The following is a 22709-nucleotide window of genomic DNA, read 5'->3' on the forward strand; positions in this document are numbered from 1 at the left end:
GTTGATGTGTAATATGGAAGTTGTGGTGGAATCCACAGCGATGCCCTACTTCTACTGTACCTGTCCAGCCTGTTCAGATTTACTACATAGGGTTTAGGAGGGATGTGGAGCAGATTGGGACCAGCTGACTGGTTGAATGTTTCTGCTGTTGCCCCAGGGGATTGGAGCTCTCTTTCCAGGAGACCTGGATAGGATACGCAGGATGTCTCTGATTGAGGAAGACGGGGGTAAGAGGGTCAACATGGCCCATCTGTGCATCGTGGGGTCTCACGCCGTCAACGGAGTTGCAGAGATACACTCCAACATCATCAAGAATGATGTGTAAGATGGGTCTTGTCTAGGTCGTGTTCAGTAGGCACAAAACGGAAGAAAACACTGAAACTGACTTTGAAGTTCTGTCTGTAATTATCCAATCAGAAAAGCTTGATTTTTGTTTTACATTGTAAACCGCTTTGAACTGTTTTTCTACGGTGTGCCCGATTGAACACAGCCCTGTCTTCAATCTTCTCTCTCCAATAACTCTTTTTAGATTCTAGAAAATATTTCCTTTTTGTTTTGAAAGGTTCCGAGACTTCAGCGAATTAGAACCGGATAAATTCCAGAACAAGACCAATGGCATCACTCCTAGGCGCTGGCTCCTCCTCTGTAACCCGGGATTGGCTGAGCTAATCGCTGAGGTTTAATTGGCATCTTTATTGACCATTGTCTCTCTTTGACCGTTGCTTTATCTTATTCTGTTTTCTTTCTAATTTGCCATGTCATGTTCATGCACTTTGTCTTTGTTTCTAGGCCATTGGGGAGGAATATGTGAAAGACCTCAGTCAGTTACAGAAGCTCAATGAGCTGGTCAATGATGATGCCTTCATTAGAGATGTCTCTAATGTCAAGCAGGTAAGACTTACCACATCAACCTCCCACTTATTTAGCAACAGATCATAACATGAAACAGATCCATCATTAATTAGCAACAGATCATAACATGAAACAGATCATATTTGTGAGTTCTACTCGTTATATTTACAATAATATTGGCATAAAATGACCCCTATATATATATATATAATATTGTTTGCACCATTCCATTTTGTTCCTTGGTACACAAGGCATGTTGGGGCATGTTTTTGTTCACATTTTAAAGACACAATTCAACCGCATAAGTAGTTATACTGCATATAAAGTCCTCAAGAATAACACAAGAAAGCTTTTACAAATCATTTCCGTTGTGATCTATGCATTTGTGTGCACAGGACAACAAGGTAAAGTTTTCCCAGTACCTGGAGAAAGAGTACAAGGTGAACATCGACCCGTCCTCCATGTTCGACGTCCACGTGAAGAGGATTCACGAGTACAAGCGCCAGCTCCTCAACTGCCTTCACATTATCACCATGTACAACCGTACGTCATTCTGAATGTCCTTACCAAGGGACACCCTATCCCCTATATAGACCATAGCACCCTATCCCCTATATAGACCACAGCACCCTATCCCCTATACAGACCACTTAAAAATCCTTCTTTAACCTGTCTCTTCCCCTTCATCTACACTGATAGAAGTGGATTTAACAAGTGACATCAATAAGGGATCATAGCTTTCACCTGGATTCACCTTGATTATAGAATGACATCTGCTTATAAATGATTTGTGAAGCTTCTATGTAGGCCTTATAAAGGGTTATTAAGGCTTCATTAAGTATTTATAATATGTAATACCTTGTTTAAATTGTGAACAAGTAATATTTTGTTTGTTTTTTCGAAGGCATCAAGAAGAACCCAAAAGCACCTTTTGTTCCCCGGACTGTGATCATTGGTGGTAAGGTATGTATGTGAGTCACTCAACTCAAAACCCATTCCCTGAATAGCCTAGGACTCTTTCTCAATGAGTCTTCCCACGATTCCCCACGTACTCTCCCCTCTCGTCCTTTTCAAATTAATTGGAGGAGAAGGCTCTAAGGAAGGAACTGTGGATCTTCTCCTCAGATTGGTTTTGAGAAGGAGGCAAGGAAAGAGGATGAAAGTGCTGTGTCTGAAATGGCACCCTATTCCCTATTTAGTGCATAAAGTTTTACCAGAGCCCTATGGACCCCGGTCTGAAGTAGAGCCCCGTGGACCCCTGGTCTGGAGTAGAGCCCTGGTCTGGAGTAGAGCCCTGTGGACCCCCTGGTCTGGAGTAGAGCCCTGGTCTGAAGTAGAGCCCTGGTCTGGAGTAGAGCCCTGGTCTGGAGTAGAGCCCTGGTCTGGAGTAGAGCCCTGGTCTGGAGTAGAGCCCTGGTCTGGAGTAGAGCCCTGGTCTGAAGTAGAGCCCTGGTCTGAAGTAGAGCCCTGGTCTGAAGTAGAGCCCTGGTCTGAAGTAGAGCCCTGGTCTGAAGTAGAGCCCTGGTCTGAAGTAGAGCCCTGGTCTGAAGTAGAGCCCCGGTCTGAAGTAGAGCCCCGGTCTGAAGTAGAGCCCCGGTCTGGAGTAGAGCCCCGGTCTGGAGTAGAGCCCCGGTCTGGAGTAGAGCCCCGGTCTGGAGTAGAGCCCCGGTCTGGAGTAGAGCCCCGGTCTGGAGTAGAGCCCCGGTCTGGAGTAGAGCCCCGGTCTGGAGTAGAGCCCCGGTCTGGAGTAGAGCCCCGGTCTGGAGTAGAGCCCCGGTCTGGAGTAGAGCCCTGTGGACCCCGGTCTGGAGTAGAGCCCTGGTCTGGAGTAGAGCCCTGGTCTGGAGTAGAGCCCCGGTCTGGAGTAGAGCCCTGTGGACCCTGGTCTGGAGTAGAGCCCCGGTCTGGAGTAGAGCCCCGGTCTGGAGTAGAGCCCCGGTCTGGAGTAGAGCCCTATAAAAGGGAAAAAGTTTAGGGTGCCATTTGGGACTCATAAAGGAGAACAGCTGAGGTGTATAAAGATGGCGGCCCCCATGTACTTACCACACATTCCTGGTTTAGTTCTCCGTATCGTACGTGGCTCTGTGTTACTCTTTCAGATTGTTTGTATGGTCAGTAGCAGAGTATACGTGATCCCAATTTTAGCTTCAAGACGCCTGCAATTTGTAAAACCCGAAAAAGTAGATTGTGTTGATTTATTGGCACATTTAACCATATCGCAAACCTGTAGTTTTAAAAACTCAAGACGATAATGCTGAAACAATGACATCATATCCAGGCTGTATCACATCCGGCCGTGATTGGGAGTCGCATAGGGCGGCGCGCTATTGGCCCAGCATCGACCGGGTTTGGCCCGGGGTAGGCCGTCATTGTAAATAAGAATTATAAATAAAATATATAAACATATTTCTGAAGTCTTCCATCTTTAGCCACGTTCACCATGCACCGTGCTTCTACACCAGTATTGCTTGCTGTTTGGGGTTTTGGGCTGGGTTTCTGTACAGCACTTTGAGATATCAGCTGATGTAAGAAGGGCTATATAAATACATTTGATTTGATTTTGAGAGCGTCGTCTCCCCCTACAGGCTGCCCCAGGGTATCACATGGCCAAGAAGATCATAAAGCTGATCACGGCCGTCGGACATGTGGTCAACAAAGACCCAGTGGTGGGCAGCAAACTGAAGGTCATCTACCTGGAGAACTACAGGGTCTCCCTGGCTGAGAAAGGTACTATCTACTATATCTATCCACTTTATATCTACCAGGAGAACGGTACTGTATCTATCTACTATATATCTACCTGGAGAACTACAGTCTCCCTGGCTGAGAAAGGTACTATCTACTATATCTATCCACTTTATATCTACCAGGAGAACGGTACTGTATCTATCTACTATATATCTACCTGGAGAACTAGAGTCTCCCTGGCTGAGAAAGGTACTATCTACTATATATATCTACTATATATATCTACCTGGAGAACGGTACTGTATCTATCCACTATATATCTACCTGGAGAACTACAGTCTTTCTGGCTGAGAAAGGTACTATCTACTATATATCTACCTGGAGAACTACAGGGTCTCCCTGGCTGAGAAAGGTATGTTAACAGTTAAAGCAGACAGGTGTAATGCATTATGAAGCAGTTACTATGCTTCATAAGACTTCGTAGGATCCCCTTATAATGGCTTACCATCTCATGACCCCCCCCCCCCCCCCCTCCCCCCCAAAAACTTTATTTCAGTGAGAAAGTATCATCATTGTCCTTGTATCTCGAATTGCATCACAAATGGCATTCTAATACCCTATATAGTGCCCTACTTTTGACCAGAGCCCTATGGGAAGTAGTGCCCTATTAAGCAAATAGGGTGCCATCTGGAACACAACAAACAGACAAATACATGTATTAGAGAGATCAGTTTTTCTGTCATCTATTTTCCACCTACAGTCATCCCAGCCACGGACCTGTCTGAGCAGATCTCCACAGCTGGCACGGAGGCGTCAGGCACTGGCAACATGAAGTTCATGCTGAACGGAGCGCTCACCATCGGCACCATGGACGGAGCCAACGTAGAGATGGCAGAGGAGGCTGGAGAGGAGAACATGTTCATCTTCGGCATGAGGGTGGAGGACGTGGCAGAGATGGACGTACAGGGGTAACACACACAGACAGACGCATACTGACACACACACACACACACACACACAGATGGACGTACAGGGGTAACACACACAGACAGACGCATACTGACACACACACACACACACACACACACAGATGGATGTAGAGGGGGACCACAGACACACACACAGATGGATGTAGAGGGGGACCACAGACAGACAGACACAAACTGACTGACACACACACACACACAGATGGACGTACAGGGGTAATACACACACAGACAAACGCATACTGACTGACACACACACACAGATGGACGTAGAGGGGGACCACAGACACACACAGATGGACGTAGAGGGGGACCACAGACACACGTAGAGGGGGACCACAGACACACATACAGATGGACGTAGAGGGGGACCACAGACACACATACAGATGGACGTAGAGGGGGACCACAGACACACATACAGATGGACGTAGAGGGGGACCACAGACACACATACAGATGGACGTAGAGGGGGACCACAGACACACATACAGATGGACGTAGAGGGGGACCACAGACACACATACAGATGGACGTAGAGGGGGACCACAGACACACATACAGATGGACGTAGAGGGGGACCACAGACACACATACAGATGGACGTAGAGGGGGACCACAGACACACATACAGATGGACGTAGAGGGGGACCACAGACACACATACAGATGGACGTAGAGGGGGACCACAGACCGACAGACACAAACTGACTGACACACACACACACACACACACACACAGATGGACGTACAGGGGTAACACACACACAGACAAACGCATACTGACTGACACACACACACAGATGGACGTAGAGGGGGACCACAGACACACACAGATGGACGTACAGGGGTAACACACACACAGACAAACGCATACTGACACACACACACACACACAGATGGACGTAGAGGGGGACCACAGACATACATACAGATGGATGTAGAGGGGGACCACAGACACACATACAGATGGATGTAGAGGGGGACCACAGACACACATACAGATGGATGTAGAGGGGGACCACAGACACACACAGATGGATGTAGAGGGGGACCACAGACACACACAGATGGATGTAGAGGGGGACCACAGACACACACAGATGGATGTAGAGGGGGACCACAGACACATACAGATGGACGTAGAGGGGAACACAGACACATACAGATGGACGTAGAGGGGGACCACAGACACATACAGATGGACGTAGAGGGGGACCACAGACACACATACAGATGGACGTAGAGGGGGACCACAGACACACATACAGATGGACGTAGAGGGGGACCACAGACACATACAGATGGACGTAGAGGGGGACCACAGACACATACAGATGGACGTAGAGGGGGACCACAGACACATACAGATGGACGTAGAGGGGGACCACAGACACATACAGATGGACGTAGAGGGGGACCACAGACACATACAGATGGACGTAGAGGGGGACCACAGACACATACAGATGGATGTAGAGGGGGACCACAGACACACATACAGATGGACGTAGAGGGGGAACACACACAATTTGGCATAGATGGGTAGGGTTTTCCACAATCTAATACAGTGTCGATGGGTTCCACGTTATGCAACGTTGCACGATGATCAACAATACCGTCAAGTTGGGTGACGCAAAACTTCATTGACTTTATAGTTCATTTTAGCATTGTTTACTTCATTAAAAAAAAAATGAATTATTATTATTATTATTCCAGGTCTGTTGTGAGACCTGTTTCTACTCTGTTCTCTCCTCCTAAAGCTACGATGCCGTGACGTATTACAACAACATCCCAGAACTGAAGCAGGCCATTGACCAGATTCAGGAAGGATTCTTCAGCCCCAAACAACCAGAGCTCTTCAAAGACGTCACCAACATGCTCTTCAACCACGACCGGTAGGTACAGTCACTTCACTGTCTGCTGCTGTGTGTCGGTGGTCTTGGCATTGACTGTCTCCGTCTTCAGCTTCAAGGTGTTTGCAGACTACGAGGGCTACATAAAGTGCCAGGAGAAAGTCAGCCAACTATATCAGGTAATCATCATTATCCCCCATGTACCTCTAGTTAATAACGACTATATCAGGTAATAATCATTATCCCTCATGTACCTCTAGTTAATAACGACTGTATCAGGTAATCATCATTATGACTTCCAGAGGCAGTTTGGAACTCGGTAGTGAGTGTTGCAACCGAGGACAGATTATTTTTATGCGCTTTCAGCACTCGCCGGTTCCATTCTGTGAGCTTGTGTGGTCTACCACTTCGCGGCTGAACCGTTGTTGCTCCTAGACGTTTCCACTTCACAATAACAGAACTTAGTTGACCGAGGCAGCTCTAGCAGGGCGGAAATTTGACGAACTGACTTGTTGGAAAGGTGGCATCCTATGACTGTGCCACGTTGAAAGTCACTGAGCTCTTCAGTACGGGCCATTCTACTGCCAATGTTTGACTATGGAGATTGCATGGCTGTGTGCTCGATGTTATACACCTGTCAGCAACGGGTGTGGCTGAAATAGCCAAATCCACTAATTTGAAGGGGTGTCCACATACTTTTGTGTATATACAGTGCATTCGGAAAGTTTTCAGACCCCTTGACTTTATCCACATTTTGTTACGTTACAGCCTTATTCTAAAATTGATTACGTTTTTCTTCATCAATCTACACACAATAACCCATAATGACATCACAATAACCCATAATGACATCACAATAACCCATAATGACATCACAATAACCCATAATGACAAAGCAAAAACTGGTTTCTACAAAAACATTTGAACCTAAAATATAAAATTTTCATAAGTATTCAGACCCTTCACTCAGTACTTTGTTGAAGCACCTTTGGCAGTGATTACAGCCTCGAGTCCTCTTGGGTATGACGATACAAGCTTGGCACACCTGTATTTTGGGGAGTTTCTCCCATTCTTCTCTGCAGATCCTCTCAAGCTCTGTAAGGTTGGATGGGGAGCGTCGCTGCACAGCTATTTTCAGGTACCTGTTTTTCATCAAGGATCTCTCTGTACTTTGCTCTGTTCATCTTTCCCTCGATCAAACTAGACTCCCAGTCCCTGCCACTGAAAAACATCCCCACAGCATGCTGCTGCCACCACCATGCTTCACCGTAGGGATGGTGCCAGGTTTCCTCCAGACGTGATGCTTGGCATTCAGGCCAAAGAGTTCCATCTTGGTTTCATCAGACTGGAGAATCTTGTTTCTCATGGTCTGAGAGTCCTTTAGGTGCCTTTTGGCAAAGCGGGCTGTCATGTGCCTTTTACTAAGGAGTGGCTTCCGTCTGGCTACACTACCATTTAAGGCCTGATTGGTGCAGTGCTGCAGAGATGGATGTCCTTCTGGAAGCTTCTCCCATCTCCACAGAGGAACTCTGGAGCTCTGTCAGAGAGACCATTGGGTTCTGGGTCCCCTCCCTGACCAAGGCCCTTGAGTTTGAGTTTATTTTATTTTTTACAGGGACATTTAATCAACGTTTCAGTAAAAGTGCCGGTTTTAGCCAGCCGGCTAATTTTCAAACGCAATCCCTGGGCAAGTTATTCTCCCCCGATTGCTCAGTTTGGGTAGGCGGCCAGCTCTAGGAAGAGTCTTGGTGGTTACAAACGTCTTCCTTTTAAGAATGATGGAGACCACTGTGTTCTTGGGGACCTTCAATGCTGGAGACACTTTTTAGTACCCTTCCCCAGATCTGTGCCTCGACACAATCCTGTCTCGGAGCTCTACGGACAATTCCTTCGACCTCATGGCTTGGTTTTTGCTCTGACATGCACTGTCAACTGTGGGACCTTATATAGACAGGTGTGTGCCTTTCCAAATCATGTACAAATCAATTGAATTTACCACAGGTGGATTCCAATCAAGTTGTAGAAACATCTCAAGGATGATCAATGGAAACAGGATGCAACTGAGTTCAATTTCGAGTCTCATAGCAAAGGGTCTGAATACTTATGTAAATAAGGTATTTTTTTTTATATAAATGTCTAAAAATCTGTTTTCGCTTTGTCATTATGGGGTATTGTGTGTAGATTGATGAGGAAATTGTTTTATTCAATACATTTTTGAGTAAGGCTGTAACGTAACAAAATGTGGATACTGAATACTTTCCGAATGCACTGTAGAGTGTATGTCGTTGTCTTGGCTACCTTGGAGATGCGGTTGTCTTAGCTACCTTGGAGATGTCGTTGTCTTAGCTACCTTGGAGATGTCGTTGTCTTAGCTACCTTGGAGATGTGGTTGTCTTAGCTACCTTGGAGATGTCGTTGTCTTGGCTACCTTGGAGATGTGGTTGTCTTAGCTACCTTGGAGATGTGGTTGTCTTAGCTACCTTGGAGATGTCGTTGTCTTAGCTACCTTGGAGATGTCGTTGTCTTGGCTACCTTGGAGATGTGGTTGTCTTGGCTACCTTGGAGATGTGGTTGTCTTAGCTACCTTGGAGATGTGGTTGTCTTAGCTACCTTGGAGATGTGGTTGTCTTAGCTACCTTGGAGATGTGGTTGTCTTAGCTACCTTGGAGATGTGGTTGTCTTAGCTACCTTGGAGATGTCGTTGTCTTAGCTACCTTGGAGATGTCGTTGTCTTAGCTACCTTGGAGATGTCGTTGTCTTGGCTACCTTGGAGATGTCGTTGTCTTGGCTACCTTGGAGATGTCGTTGTCTTGGCTACCTTGGAGATGTCGTTGTCTTGGCTACCTTGGAGATGTGGTTGTCTTGGCTACCTTGGAGATGTCGTTGTCTTGGCTACCTTGGAGATGTCGTTGTCTTGGCTACCTTGGAGATGTCGTTGTCTTGGCTACCTTGGAGATGTCGTTGTCTTGGCTACCTTGGAGATGTCGTTGTCTTGGCTACCTTGGAGATGTCGTTGTCTTGGCTACCTTGGAGATGTCGTTGTCTTGGCTACCTTGGAGATGTCGTTGTCTTGGCTACCTTGGAGATGTCGTTGTCTTGGCTACCTTGGAGATGTCGTTGTCTTGGCTACCTTGGAGATGTCGTTGTCTTAGCTACCTTAACTGAATGCACTTACTTTCAGTGACCAAAGTGTAAGTACACTTTACTTATATATTACTATGATAATATATATTATAAATGATAATTTTGTATTATATGATGACATACAGTATACGATATATTATTCATGTTGTTTCTTATAGAATCCTAAGGAGTGGACGCAGATGGCGATCAAGAATATCGCTGCTTCCGGAAAGTTCTCTAGCGACCGCACCATCGCCGAGTACGCCACGGAGGTGTGGGGGGTGGAGCCTACTGATCTGAAGATCCCGCCCCCCAACGAGCCCCGCAAGTCCTTGGCGGAGACCGCCAGGGTGCTGACGGAGAAGTGAGGCTGCCTGGTGTGGTGTAGGGTGAAATTGCCCCTAGACGCTGATCTTGGGGCAGTTTTTGTAATTGTTGAGGGGAAGTGGATTCTAGATCTGTATCTAGGGAAACGTCACCCAGAAGCGTCTCGTGTTCTTTTAAAGGAACAATCTGGGATTCGGACAACAACAAAGCAGTCACCACGCCACTTTTGGTAAACAGCTGAGGGATAGCCACTCCCTAATGTATAAACAGGGCTATGGAGGCAAGTCCATCTGTGAGATTGAAATGTTTTAACCATGTTTTGAAATGAGTCAAATCCCAGATTGCCCCTTTAGCTCAATAAACTGAGCTCTGTTTGTAAAGCACCTTAACTGATGCAAAATAACAGTCTGCTACATACCTTCAGAATCTACAAACAACAGTCTGCCACATACCTTCAGAATCTACAAACAACAGTCTGCCACATACCTTCAGAATCTACAAACAACAGTCTGCCACATACCTTCAGAATCTACAAACAACAGTCTGTCACATACCTTCAGAATCTACAAACAACAGTCTGTCACATACCTTCAGAATCTACAAATAACAGTCTGCCACATACCTTCAGAATCTACAAACAACAGTCTGTCACATACCTTCAGAATCTACAAACAACAGTCTGCCACATACCTTCAGAATCTACAAATAACAGTCTGCCACATACCTTCAGAATCTACAAACAACAGTCTGTCACATACCTTCAGAATCTACAAATAACAGTCTGCCACATACCTTCAGAATCTACAAACAACAGTCTGCCACATACCTTCAGAATCTACAAACAAAATTATCTATTTTTCCCCCAGCATTTCTGAATCCACCTTCCACCTAAATACAAGGTCAAATGGTAGCCTGTCAACTATATAGTGCACTACTGTTGACCAGACTGCTATTGGCCTTGGTCAAAAGTAGTGCACTGTAAAGTGAACAGGGGTGCCATGTCATCTACCAGTAAGTGGTCCATTCGTAACAGAACTGTCTCATACTATAGCTATAGGGTTGAATATGTTCCATAGTTTATTATGACCCTTGTTTTTCCAATGTTCTGTTGTTACATCAAAATAAATATATTCATGTCTGATCTGTTGTTCAAGCTTTTTAATTGTAATTCATACAGTCACTGACAACTATGAGAGACTAGTGCAATACACAAACTGACACATGGACACGGCCCTTGTTGAAAGTTTTGAGTGAGGAACAAGGATCTCACAAAGACCATGAACAGGCAATGCTGTATGTGTAAATGTTCCGTTCTGTTTTTGTTTTTTTTACAGTGGGCAGCTCTTCTCCTAAAATGTCGCCGACTCACCGGACTATCGGTCTATCAATGTTCTTCTTGCTTTGTAGAAACCGCCTGCGGAGAAAAGCACATGAAACCCAAATCATTTTCAAGACAGTGAATATCCCTTATTCTGAACTTGACCCCGTCCTTGTTAATCTCATATAAACAACCTGTGTGAGACCCAAATGGTGTCTTGTATAGTGCACTACTTTGGGACCTGGGTCCATAGGGCTCTTGTTAAAAGTAGTGCACTATACACTGAGTGTACAAAACATTAGGAACACCTTCCTAATATTGAGATGCCCCCTTTTTGTCCTCAGAACAGCCTCAATTTGTCGGGGGCATGGACTCTACAAGGTGTCTCAAGTGTTCCACAGGGATGCTGGTCCATGTTGACTCCAATGCTTCCCACAGTTGTGTCCAGTTGGCTGGATGTCCTTTGGGTGATGGACCATTCTTGATGCTGGGTTTCCTGTGTGTATCGTTGCAGTTCTTGATACACACAGGAAACCCAGCAGCGTTGCAGTTCTTGACAAACTCAAGCCGGTGCGGCTGGCACCTACTAACAGACCCCGTTCAAAGGCACTTACAGTAAATATTTTGTCTTGGCCATTCACCCTCTGAATGACACACATATACACAATCCATGTCTCAAGGCTTAAAAATCCTTCTTTAACCTGCCGCCTCCCTTTCATCTACACTGATTTGAAGTGGATTTAACAAGAGACATCAATAAGGGATCATAGCGTTCACCTGGATTCACCTGGTCAGTCTATGTCATGGAAAGAGCAGGTGTTCTTAATGTTTTGTCCACTCAGTGACTAGGGCGCCATTTGGGACGCAGGCAGCCATTTTGGTATTCGTATTTTGTACTTTAACTTTGGATCAACACAAGTTGTGTCCATTATTGGCAAGGATGAATATATAATTTACCCAACCACACTGTCCAGGTTGGAGTGATGGATATATATAACTTACCCAACCACACTGTCCAGGTTGGAGTGATGGATATATATAACTTACCCAACCACACTGTCCAGGTTGGAGTGATGGATATATATAACTTACCCAACCACACTGTCCAGGTTGGAGTGATGGATATATATAACTTACCCAACCACACTGTCCAGGTTGGAGTGATGGATATATATAACTTACCCAACCACACTGGCCAGGTTGGAGTGATGGATATATATAACTTACCCAACCACACTGGCCAGGTTAGGATCCAAATAGATATAGTTGTGTGAGTATCCCAAGGATTCACTGTAGGATACCATGCGCACCTGGTCCTCTGCATACCGTTGTCTAGGGGCTTGAAGTGCAATCTGGTACAGCTGGGAAGATACACACACACACACACACATATACACACATATACATACATTCTAGCTCATTCTACTATAGTATAGTAACAGTGCACACATCGATGTATGGGTTGGATTTAACAACTTTCTCTAAATCACTAAATGTCTTTAATTTCTACAAGATCAGTATGTTACGTACCTTCTGGCCCATGTAAAAAGGAACCACATTGTCATCCTCAGCGTGTAGGAAAAGGACACGAGTGGTCAAGGTCTTTAAACTTAAAGCATAAAGCAAACACAATAACACAACGTCAGTAGGTTCTAGCTACAGTACGAGATTAGAGGAGTAGCTACAGTATGAGATTATAGGAGTCTAGCTACAGTACGAGATTAGAGGATTCCAGCTACAGTACGAGATTAGGAGTCTAGCTACAGTACGAGATTACAGGATTCTAGCTACAGTACGAGATTACAGGAGTCTAGCTACAGTACGAGATTAGAGGAGTAGCTACAGTACGAGATTAGAGGATTCTAGCTACAGTACGAGATTAGAGGATTCTAGCTACAGTACGAGATTAGAGGATTCTAGCTACAGTACGAGATTAGAGGATTCTAGCTACAGTATGAGATTAGAGGATTCTAGCTACAGTACGAGATTAGAGGAGTAGCTACAGTACGAGATTAGAGGATTCCAGCTACAGTACGAGATTAGAGGATTCTAGCTACAGTACGAGATTAGAGGATTCTAGCTACAGTACGAGATTAGAGGATTCTAGCTACAGTACGAGATTAGAGGATTCCAGCTACCAGAGTAGGGCTGCATTCCAAATGGCACCCTATTGCCTATAAAGACAAAGGATCTGATCGTGGACTACAGGGTACGGAGGGCCGATCACGCCCCCATTCACATTGACGGCGCTGTAGTGGAGCGGGTCGAGAGTTTCAAGTTCCTCTGTGTCCACATCACTAAGGATCTATCATGGTCCACACACATCAACACAGTCGTGAAGAGGGCATGACAACGCCTCTTCCCATTCTGGAGGCAAAAAAATATTTGACCGCAAGGCGATATAGGGGGTAGTGTGTACAGCCCAGTACATCACTGGGGCCGAAATCCCTGCCTTCCAGGACATCTGTACCAGGCGCTGTTAGAGGACTTGCCTAGTTAAATAAAATAATAAATAAAAGAGGAAGGCCCTAAATATTGTCAGACTCCAGCCAACCAAGTCTCAGACTGTTCTCTCTGTACACCCACTGTCTCTCTGTACACCCTCGCTGTCTCTCTGTACACCCTCACTGTCTCTCTGTACACCCACTGTCTCTATATACACCCTCACTGTCTCTATGTACACCCTCACTGTCTCTATGTACACCCTCACTGTCTCTATGTACACCCTCACTGTCTCTATGTACACCCTCACTGTCTCTATGTACACCCACTGTCTCTCTGTACACCCTCACTGGCTCTCTGTACACCCACTGTCTCTCTGTACACCCTCACTGTCTCTCTGTACACCCTCACTGTCTCTCTGTACACCCTCACTGTCTCTCTGTACACCCTCACTGTCTCTCTGTACACCCTCACTGTCTCTCTGTACACCCACTGTCTCTCTGTACACCCACTGGACACTCTGTACACACTCACTGTCTCTCTGTACACCCTCACTGTCTCTCTGTACACCCTCACTGTCTCTATGTACACCCACTGGCTCTATGTACACCCTCACTGTCTCTCTGTACACCCACTGGCTCTATGTACACCCTCACTGTCTATCTGTACACCCACTGGACTCTACCCACACCCTCACTGTCTCTCTGTACACCCTCACTGTCTCTCTGTACACCCACTGGACTCTACCCACACCCTCACTGTCTCTATGTACAACCACTGGCTCTACCCACACACTCACACATACTACACTGACACTCCAACACACACACTACATACACTAACACACACAAAACACAAATGCATATTGACGCCACAGTAGACGCTTTCACTCTTCCCATAAGCTGCTACTGTTTTATTATCTATCCTGATTGCCTAGTCACTTTTACCCCTACCCACATGAACATACTGTATTACCTCAACTACCTGGTACCCCTGCACATTGACTCGGTACTGGTATTCCTTGTATATAGCCATGTTATTACCTGGTACCCCTGCACATTGACTCAGTACTGGTACTCCTTGTATATAGCCGTGCTATTACCCGGTACCCCTGCACATTGACTCGGTACTGGTACTCCGTGTAGATAGTAACACAAAAACAATAATGAGGCTATTTCCATTTTTATTTTTTAACTCTGCATTGTTGGTTAAGGGCTCCTAAGTATTTCACTGTAAGGTTGTATTTGGCGCATGTGACCAATAACATTTGATTTTATATAGTGCAGTGCACTACCTCTTGACCAGAGCCCTATAGGTCAAAATGTGTGGCACTATACAGTAGTGCACTATGGGACACAGCCCTCCTCAACCTATGTTGTTATGGTAACACAGGCAGTACTTACTTTTCATCGTTAGCAAACACCATGTTGTTGCTTTGGTAACACAGGCAGTACTTACTTTTCATCGTTAGCAAACACCATGTTGTTGCTTTGGTAACACAGGCAGTACTTACTTTTCATTGTTAGCAAACACCATGTTGTTGCTTTGGTAACACAGGTAGTACTTACTTTTCATCGTTAGCAAACACCATGTTGTTGCTTTGGTAACACAGGTAGTACTTACTTTTCATCGTTAGCAAACACCATGTTGTTGCTTTGGTAACACAGGCAGTACTTACTTTTCATCGTTAGCAAACACCATGTTGTTGCTTTGCATGACGTGATGAAGAACGCTCTCAAAACCTGGAAGACACTGATACATCTGAATAGAGAAGGGAACAACAAAATCAGTTCAGAAATGTTTTGAGCTTAACTAGTCCTAGAGAAGAGCGATATGGGTCAAATATACAGGAAGGAGATGGATGGATTGCTGAATCATTCTTGTGAAACGGGGAAATTAAGCCATCTCTGGGTTTCATAGTGCAATAACACACTGTTACACAAGGCCGCAGGCAGGCAGATAGGCAGACGGACAAGAGTGAGAGAGACACCTCACCATGCTGAGGGGATGGCTGGCGACTTCCTCCTCCATATTGGTGTACGGAGCCTCCAGGATCACACCATCAACAGCATAGCTTGGCTCCAGATCTGCTTGTGTTACGTCCCTCAGATCACGTGCTCTTTCTCTTGCCAACTCCATTGCTGTCAAGCCGAACATGGAAACATGTCAAGACAAACATGGAAACATGTCAAGACAAACATGGAAACATGTCAAGACAAACATGGAAACATGTCAATACAAACATGGAAACATGTCATGACAAACCTGGAAACATGTCAATACAAACATGGAAACATGTAATGACAAACATGGAAACATGTCAATACAAACATGGAAACATGTCATGACAAACATGGAAACATGTCAAGACAAACATGGAAACATGTCAAGACAAACATGTAAACATGTCATGAGAAACATGTAAACATGTCAAGACAAACATGGAAACATGTCAAGACAAACATGGAAACATGTCAAGACAAACATGGAAACATGTCAATACAAACATGGAAACATGTCATGACAAACCTGGAAACATGTCAATACAAACATGGAAACATGTAATGACAAACATGGAAACATGTCAATACAAACATGGAAACATGTCATGACAAACATGGAAACATGTCAAGACAAACATGGAAACATGTCAAGACAAACATGGAAACATGTCAAGACAAACATGTAAACATGTCAAGACAAACATTTTTGTCATAGATCCATTATTAATGTTATGTTCAATCAGTGACTTCTTTAGAGTTACATAATGAATGCTTGAACTGCATGCCAAAAATGTATGTTTACCCATTAAAGATACAGTCCGGGATCTTAAAGCACAACAAATTTGTAACACATATATATATATATATTACACAGTACCAGTTTGGACACACCTACTCATGCAATGCTGTCATCAAGGCAAGGGGTGGCTTCTTTGAATAATATAAAATATAAAATATTTTAGTTACTACACGATTTCATATGTGTTATTTCATAGTGGTGATGTCTTCACTATAATTCTACAATGTAGAAAATAGTAAAAATAAAGAAAATCCCTGGAATGAGTAGGTGTGTCTAAACTTTTGACTGGTACTGTGTGTATAATATACGAATTGCAAACCAAAAAGCAGGATGTAAAATTACATATGAAATGGAGGACGTAGTACACAAAAAACAGGGACCCGGTTTGGCTTTTTGAGCACCACTATCAAAACTACTGGCTGAAATGATACAAAGCATCGCTTTAAATTGTTTGGAGCGTGTGTCTCTTTTTCTTTTATACATTTTATTCTCCCTCAGTCAGCACCTCTACACATTTTAGTGGGGTGTCATGCTTTTTAATAGAGGTTCTATCAGTGGAACCCTTGCATAAACTCCAGCTGCATACTGAACGTTGAGATTGCGTTGAGGCCAGTCACTGACGTTGGCAGCGCAAACAGACTGGCACGCAGGCTATCAAGACCGGTCACTGACGTTGGCAGCGCAAACAGACTGGCACGCAGGCTATCAAGACCGGTCACTGACGTTGGCAGCGCAAACAGACTGGCACGCAGGCTATCAAGACCGGTCACTGACGTTGGCAGCGCAAACAGACTGGCACGCAGGCTATCAAGACCGGTCACTGACGTTGGCAGCGCAAACAGACTGGCACGCAGGCTATCAAGACCGGTCACTGACGTTGGCAGCGCAAACAGACTGGCACGCAGGCTATCAAGACCGGTCACTGACGTTGGCAGCGCAAACAGACTGGCACGCAGGCTATCAAGACCGGTCACTGACGTTGGCAGCGCAAACAGACTGGCACGCAGGCTATCAAGACCGGTCACTGACGTTGAAAACAACAGGAAAAATAACAATTGAGTGCACCTCCAAATCAGATGAATAAATTGGGGAATCAAAAATCAATGGTAGCTGTGAAGGTAGATAAACGAACTAGATCAGAAATGCTCAAATGTCCTAGATGGCAAAGGTCCGGTTCGATATTGTAATTTATCGGCGTAGTAACAAACCCCCCAGCTCGTAACCCAAACTATTCACAACCCCTCTTGTTGGCAGAGAGAAAAGTTAGCAGTTTTAAACCTAATTTCCTGCAGGTTTTTTTGTTTTTTTTGTTGACGGTATTGACCTCCGTTCTGGGTCCGGCCCACAGTCCACCTATTGAGGTATGACTGAACTAACTAAACCTTTATCAGAGTCCGCTCACTTTGATCTGAAGACTTCTGACTTTGTTCATCACCACTGACAAACTATATGTCCGATTCTCCACACTTTTCCCTGTCATGGATTGAAAAACATATTTGATTGGCGTAGGAACTGTCTGGAGCTGGTGAATGAACTGTCTGGAGCTGGTGGAGGAACTGTCTGGAGCTGGTGGAGGAACTGTCTGGAGCTGGTGGAGGAACTGTCTGGAGCTGGTGGAGGAACTGTCTGGAGCTGGTGAGGGAACTGTCTGGAGCTGGTGAGGGAACTGTCTGGAGCTGGTGAGGGAACTGTCTGGAGATGGAGGGAGTAACTCACCCTGTTCCTGTATCTTTACAGCAGTGTTGGTGGCCACCCTGCGGAGAGAGTTCACACGTCTCCATTTTGGGGAAAAGAGTCTAGAATGAAACCCAGGGTGAATCCCAAATTGGCCGCTAAGCCTTAAACCCTCTGCACTTGTGGAGATCTAAAGATAATTTTGATTAGTATAACCAATGTTGAACCTTCCACCTAACCTATCAGAGGGCAGGGTGGAGATACTAGCAGATAGGTTAAACTTGTCAAATATTCTCAGAGCTCCACAGATGCGTAAGTCTTAGGAGTCCATTTGAGATGCTTCTACACCTGCATTGCTTGCTGTTTGGTGTTTTAGGTTGGGTTTCTTTACAGCACTTTGAGACATCAGATGATGTAAGAAGGGCTTAATAAATACATTTGATTGATTGATTGATATTGGGCCCAAATGTTTCAACAAAAAAAAAAGCAAAATGCCAAGAGAGACTCACTCACCCAGTGCCCAAGGAATGTCCCCACAGACAGACCTGGCTGGTCCTGCTGCGTGTCTTTACCCACTGGTACAGATAGAGGGCGTCAGAGGTCATCCCAACCTCACTGGGTTCCCCACTGGAATCTCCATAACCTGGAGGGAGGCAAGGTGAGAAAGCAGTCCTTTGATTCATGATGTCACAATGGCTGCTTTCACCCTGGGTAGACTATATTTCCACTCTGCTACCATGACAACAAATCTGATGCGAAAAAAAAAAGAAAGATGTAAAATATTAAATATTTATCTCCACGCTCCAGACATCTAAGAGAGCAACACTACGTTAACATTTAAATTTACATTTAAGTCATTTAGCAGACGCTCTTATCCAGAGCGACTTACAAATTGTTAACTACATGAAGTCCTATTTTTGGAATGAATTAATGAATTCATACATCAATGAATTTTTATTTACATGTCAAATCGCCATACCTTACGGGATTATTTGACACATCTGAGTTTTTTGTAATGGCCAGGGAAATATGACAATATATGTGTATATACATTTTTATTTGTGCTTACCTCTGTAGTCCAGTGACAGTACATGATACCCTGCTGCACTTAGGATCTAGAAAATAGACAGGCTTGGTTAGGACATCCTTATTTTAACCAATACTCCCAAAATCTATTATTTCAGACTAGAACAATATACAGTACCTTCACAAGTTCCACTCTGTGGTTTATGGCCCTTTGGACATGACAGGACAGGACAGTTTGAGAGTTTTAATAACATAAAACAAAACAACAACAAAAAAAGCTCCTTCTCATTCATTGAAACAACACTGGTATGGCTATGATATATCTGTGGAATAAACCAAGGGATGTCACTGATTTACTTCATCTCGAAACTAAGAATCAAACAAGTGACTACTGGGATGTATTCATTAGACACAAAATGGAAGAAAATGTACTGAAACAGGGAACATGTTCTTATTTTCCCAAAAGGAACACTAATTTTCTATTTCCAAAACATTTTACCACGGTGTTCCCTAATGAACATGACCCTGATGATGTAATAATACCCACTGGACTTCATTAGGAGTGTCTACCAGGATGTGCATCCCAAATGGCCCCCTATTCCCTATATAGTGCACTACTTTTGACCATACCTCCCTCACCCATAGGGCTCTGGTCAAATGTAGTGCACTATATAGGGAATAGGGTTCCATTTAGGATACACACAGGGTCTCTACCCCAACACTAGACCCACCTGGAGCCCACGTTGCCGTGGAGATAGATGATAACAGGAGAACCATCTCCCAGAGTCTCACTGTACCACTCAGGGCCGGCCCCCTGGGCCTTCTCCCATTGGCTGTCGGGAACCGTATGCCTAAGAGACACAGACAGCACAAACAAACAGTGCAGAGTGAAGTTACTTAAGTTACTTTTTACACTTATGTAACCACAACTAAGCCCAAAAACAGATTGTATTTGAAAATAACATTAATTTCAAAGCTTGATTGCACTGAGACACGATCACATACACTATATATACAAAAGTATGTGGACACCCCTTCAAATTTGGCTATTTCAGCCACACCCATTGCTGACAGGTGTATAAAATCGAGCACACAGCCATACAGTCTCCATAGACAAACATTGTCAGTAGAATGGCTCGTACTGAAGAGCTCAGTGACTTTCAAAGTGGCACCGTCATAGGATGCCACCTTTCCAACAAGTCAGTTCATCAAATTTCTGCCCTGCTAGAGCTGCCCCCGGTCAACTGTAAGTGTTGTTATTGTGAAGTGGAAACGTTTAGGAGAAACAACGGCTCAGCCGGGAAGTGGTAGGCCACACAAGCTCACAAAACGGGACCGCCGGGTGCTGAAGCACGTAGTGAGTAAAAATCGCCTGTCCTCGGTTGCAACACTCACTATCGAGTTACAAACTGCCTCTGGAAAGCAGAATCAATGAGTTAACTTGCCAAAATATTCTGAAATAACTTTCTTTTTTTTTAGAAAGAAAGAAAGAAAGAAAGAAAAGCTTCAAATGGACATGGTCTTATTGACTTAACAAACAAAAACATATGTTGAAGTTTAGTTTTCTTAACGAACCTGATAATCAGTTGATATTTTGGGTTGTTTATCAAAATTAGCTGGCTCACTCCTTGATAATGTTTTGTAGTATACCCGTCCGCAATGATTTGAAAAAACACTTGCCTGGTGAAAACAACAATGGGATCCCCTATGGGCCCCGGTCAAAAGTAGTGCACTATGTAGGGAATAGGGTGCCATTTTCGGGTCAAAAGTAGTGCACTATGTAGGGAATAGGGTGCCATTTTAGGGTCAAAAGTAGTGCACTATGTAGGGAATAGGATGCCATTTTAGGGTCAAAAGTAGTGCACTATGTAGGGAATAGGGTGCCATTTTAGGGTCAAAAGTAGTGCACTATGTAGGGAATAGGGTGCCATTTTAGGGTCAAAAGTAGTGCACTATGTAGGGAATAGGGTGCCATTTTAGGGTCAAAAGTAGTGCACTATGTAGGGAATAGGGTGCCATTTTAGGGTCAAAAGTAGTGCACTATGTAGGGAATAGGGTGCCTATTTGAGATGTATCCACTGACTTACCATACACCCAGTGAGATCCCCTCCTCTGGACTGAGGTAAAAGTTTAGAGTGTGGTTCAGGGAGAGCTCTGCTGGACTGGTCAGGTCCACAAGGTACGGAAACCTTACTGATTTAACAGATTTCAAAACAAAAATAAGTTATCATTCTTTATTCAGTTCCTACCAGTCTGATCATCCCATGCAATAATATTACAGAACACACATAGTAGTTTGCTGTATATACAATCAATACGGTGTGCAGCATAGGCAGAAGCAACGTTCAATGATGTAATTTCATAATTTTACACCATGTCAATTTTCAATAGGGTCAGACTGAACTCCTCAACGTACACCAGTGAGAAAAGACAACATGGCCTAGTATCCATGGAAACAGGCCGAGTAAGACAGGCAGAGAGATGTAGACGATACACTGCAGTAAGATCGTCTTCTTCAGAATGGATAACCACGGAGAACTGTAAGATAAGATAAGAAAACTTTATTGTCCAAAATGGAAATGTATCTTTTGACACTCTGGCTTTCATTGACTTTAGACTTATGAGGTAGACGGATGCCGTTGAAAATGGTGTGAACATGCAAGAGAGGCCTTATAACAGGACAAAACAATAGTAGCCGTGCATTATAACAACTTTACAATACATGTTAGTCCACCAGACGGCTGGCTCTCTCTCTGCAATTGATCCTGGCGACAAGGTTAGCTATGACAACACTGAAACAAGTGAAAATACAGTACTAGAGGCTGGCTTCGGGAACATGAAGGCTACAGTACTTACTAGTGTGACCGTTCACTTGTAACAGTATTCCGTTTGCAGTAAGACTTCTTATTTTCAGACCCTGGGGTTTCCTTGTTGTCCGTGGTCTTAGTTTCGTTGTCTGTATCAACTGTTTTCCTCATTTTTGAAGTGTAAACTAAACTGCAGAGAATTTACTGACAGAAATTGTCGAGAGAACATGTAGGTTTTTCTTCCTGGTGACGGGAAGGATTGGGAAATATGAGGTGAAGGGTTGCCTCTGTGTAATAGGAAGCTGATTGGCTGAAAAGGCTAATAAACGTTAACATGTTGATTAGGCTTCACACACACACACGCACACACACACACACACACACAGGGATATGAGTTTTGTTTGACAACAGCAGGCTACAGAGGAGAGGGAAATCAAGATGCCTACTAATTACAGGTCAAATAAAGAGAATTACAGCTATTCACTGTCTTTCACTCATACTACACTGTTTAGATTACACTCATGCCAAAAACTAAAGCACCTTACTGTTTTATTAGGTTTTCAATGTTATGAAGGCATGTTTTATTTAAAATGTAGGCCTATTTAGGCTATTCAATTATATGCAAAGTTTGGTATGTGTCTATATATATATTTTTAACCATAAAAAAAAATGTGATGCCCTCGTTTCATATTAAACACGTACTTCTAAACAGATGAATTGTTGCCTGTGAAAAGTGTCGGGGCCTTGAAGAAGAGGAATTCCAACTCCTGTGAACGCGGCGCGCCAGTGACTGCATCCGTGCGACTCA

The 22709-nt window shown here is 44.3% G+C and overlaps 2 protein-coding genes across 4 annotated transcripts in view; one reads left to right on the forward strand and one right to left on the reverse strand.

Annotated features, from left to right (window-relative positions):
• pygl (phosphorylase, glycogen, liver) overlaps positions 1-10973 on the forward strand; it is a 28583-nt gene extending 17610 nt beyond the window's left edge. The window contains exons 11-20 of the mRNA XM_071366806.1: positions 158-321; positions 563-677; positions 790-891; positions 1248-1395; positions 1757-1815; positions 3438-3579; positions 4301-4508; positions 6290-6424; positions 6495-6561; positions 9685-10973. Of these exons, the coding sequence (XP_071222907.1) occupies positions 158-321; positions 563-677; positions 790-891; positions 1248-1395; positions 1757-1815; positions 3438-3579; positions 4301-4508; positions 6290-6424; positions 6495-6561; positions 9685-9873 (1329 nt within the window). The 3' untranslated portion in view covers positions 9874-10973. The remainder of the gene's footprint in view (positions 1-157; positions 322-562; positions 678-789; positions 892-1247; positions 1396-1756; positions 1816-3437; positions 3580-4300; positions 4509-6289; positions 6425-6494; positions 6562-9684) is intronic.
• Positions 10974-10975: 2 nt separating this feature from the next.
• LOC139553975 (lysophosphatidylserine lipase ABHD12-like) lies at positions 10976-22688 on the reverse strand. 3 transcript variants are annotated; one of them, XM_071366811.1, is made up of 14 exons: positions 22604-22688; positions 21951-22144; positions 21511-21632; positions 21182-21287; positions 19826-19945; positions 19273-19303; positions 19138-19183; positions 18582-18711; positions 18111-18148; positions 15588-15733; positions 15271-15353; positions 12681-12759; positions 12378-12511; positions 10976-11246 (listed from the first exon to the last, which is right to left on the reverse strand). In XM_071366811.1, the coding sequence occupies exons 2-14, from the start codon at positions 22070-22072 to the stop codon at positions 11198-11200; spliced, it is 1206 nt and encodes a 401-aa protein (XP_071222912.1). In that variant the 5' UTR covers positions 22073-22144; positions 22604-22688; the 3' UTR covers positions 10976-11197. The 3 variants fall into 3 exon arrangements, with proteins under 3 accessions (XP_071222912.1, XP_071222914.1, XP_071222913.1); XM_071366813.1 differs by having other exon boundaries at positions 12333-12511; XM_071366812.1 differs by lacking the exon at positions 22604-22688 and adding an exon at positions 22447-22535.
• Between the last annotated feature and the right edge of the window lie 21 nt (positions 22689-22709).

The sequence above is a fragment of the Salvelinus alpinus genome, chromosome 25 (assembly GCF_045679555.1).
Source record: "Salvelinus alpinus chromosome 25, SLU_Salpinus.1, whole genome shotgun sequence".
NCBI lineage: Eukaryota > Metazoa > Chordata > Actinopteri > Salmoniformes > Salmonidae > Salvelinus > Salvelinus alpinus.

Coding starts and splice junctions, on each gene's coding strand:
- LOC139553975 (XM_071366811.1), bottom strand. CDS start 22,072: ATGAGGAAAACAGTTGATACAGACAACGAAACTAAGACCACGGACAAC. Junction 19,946..21,181: donor GGGATCTCACTGGGTGTATG/GTAAGTCAGTGG, acceptor TGTGTCTCTTAG/GCATACGGTTCCCGACAGCC. Junction 12,512..12,680: donor CTTTTTACATGGGCCAGAAG/GTACGTAACATA, acceptor GTATCTTCCCAG/CTGTACCAGATTGCACTTCA.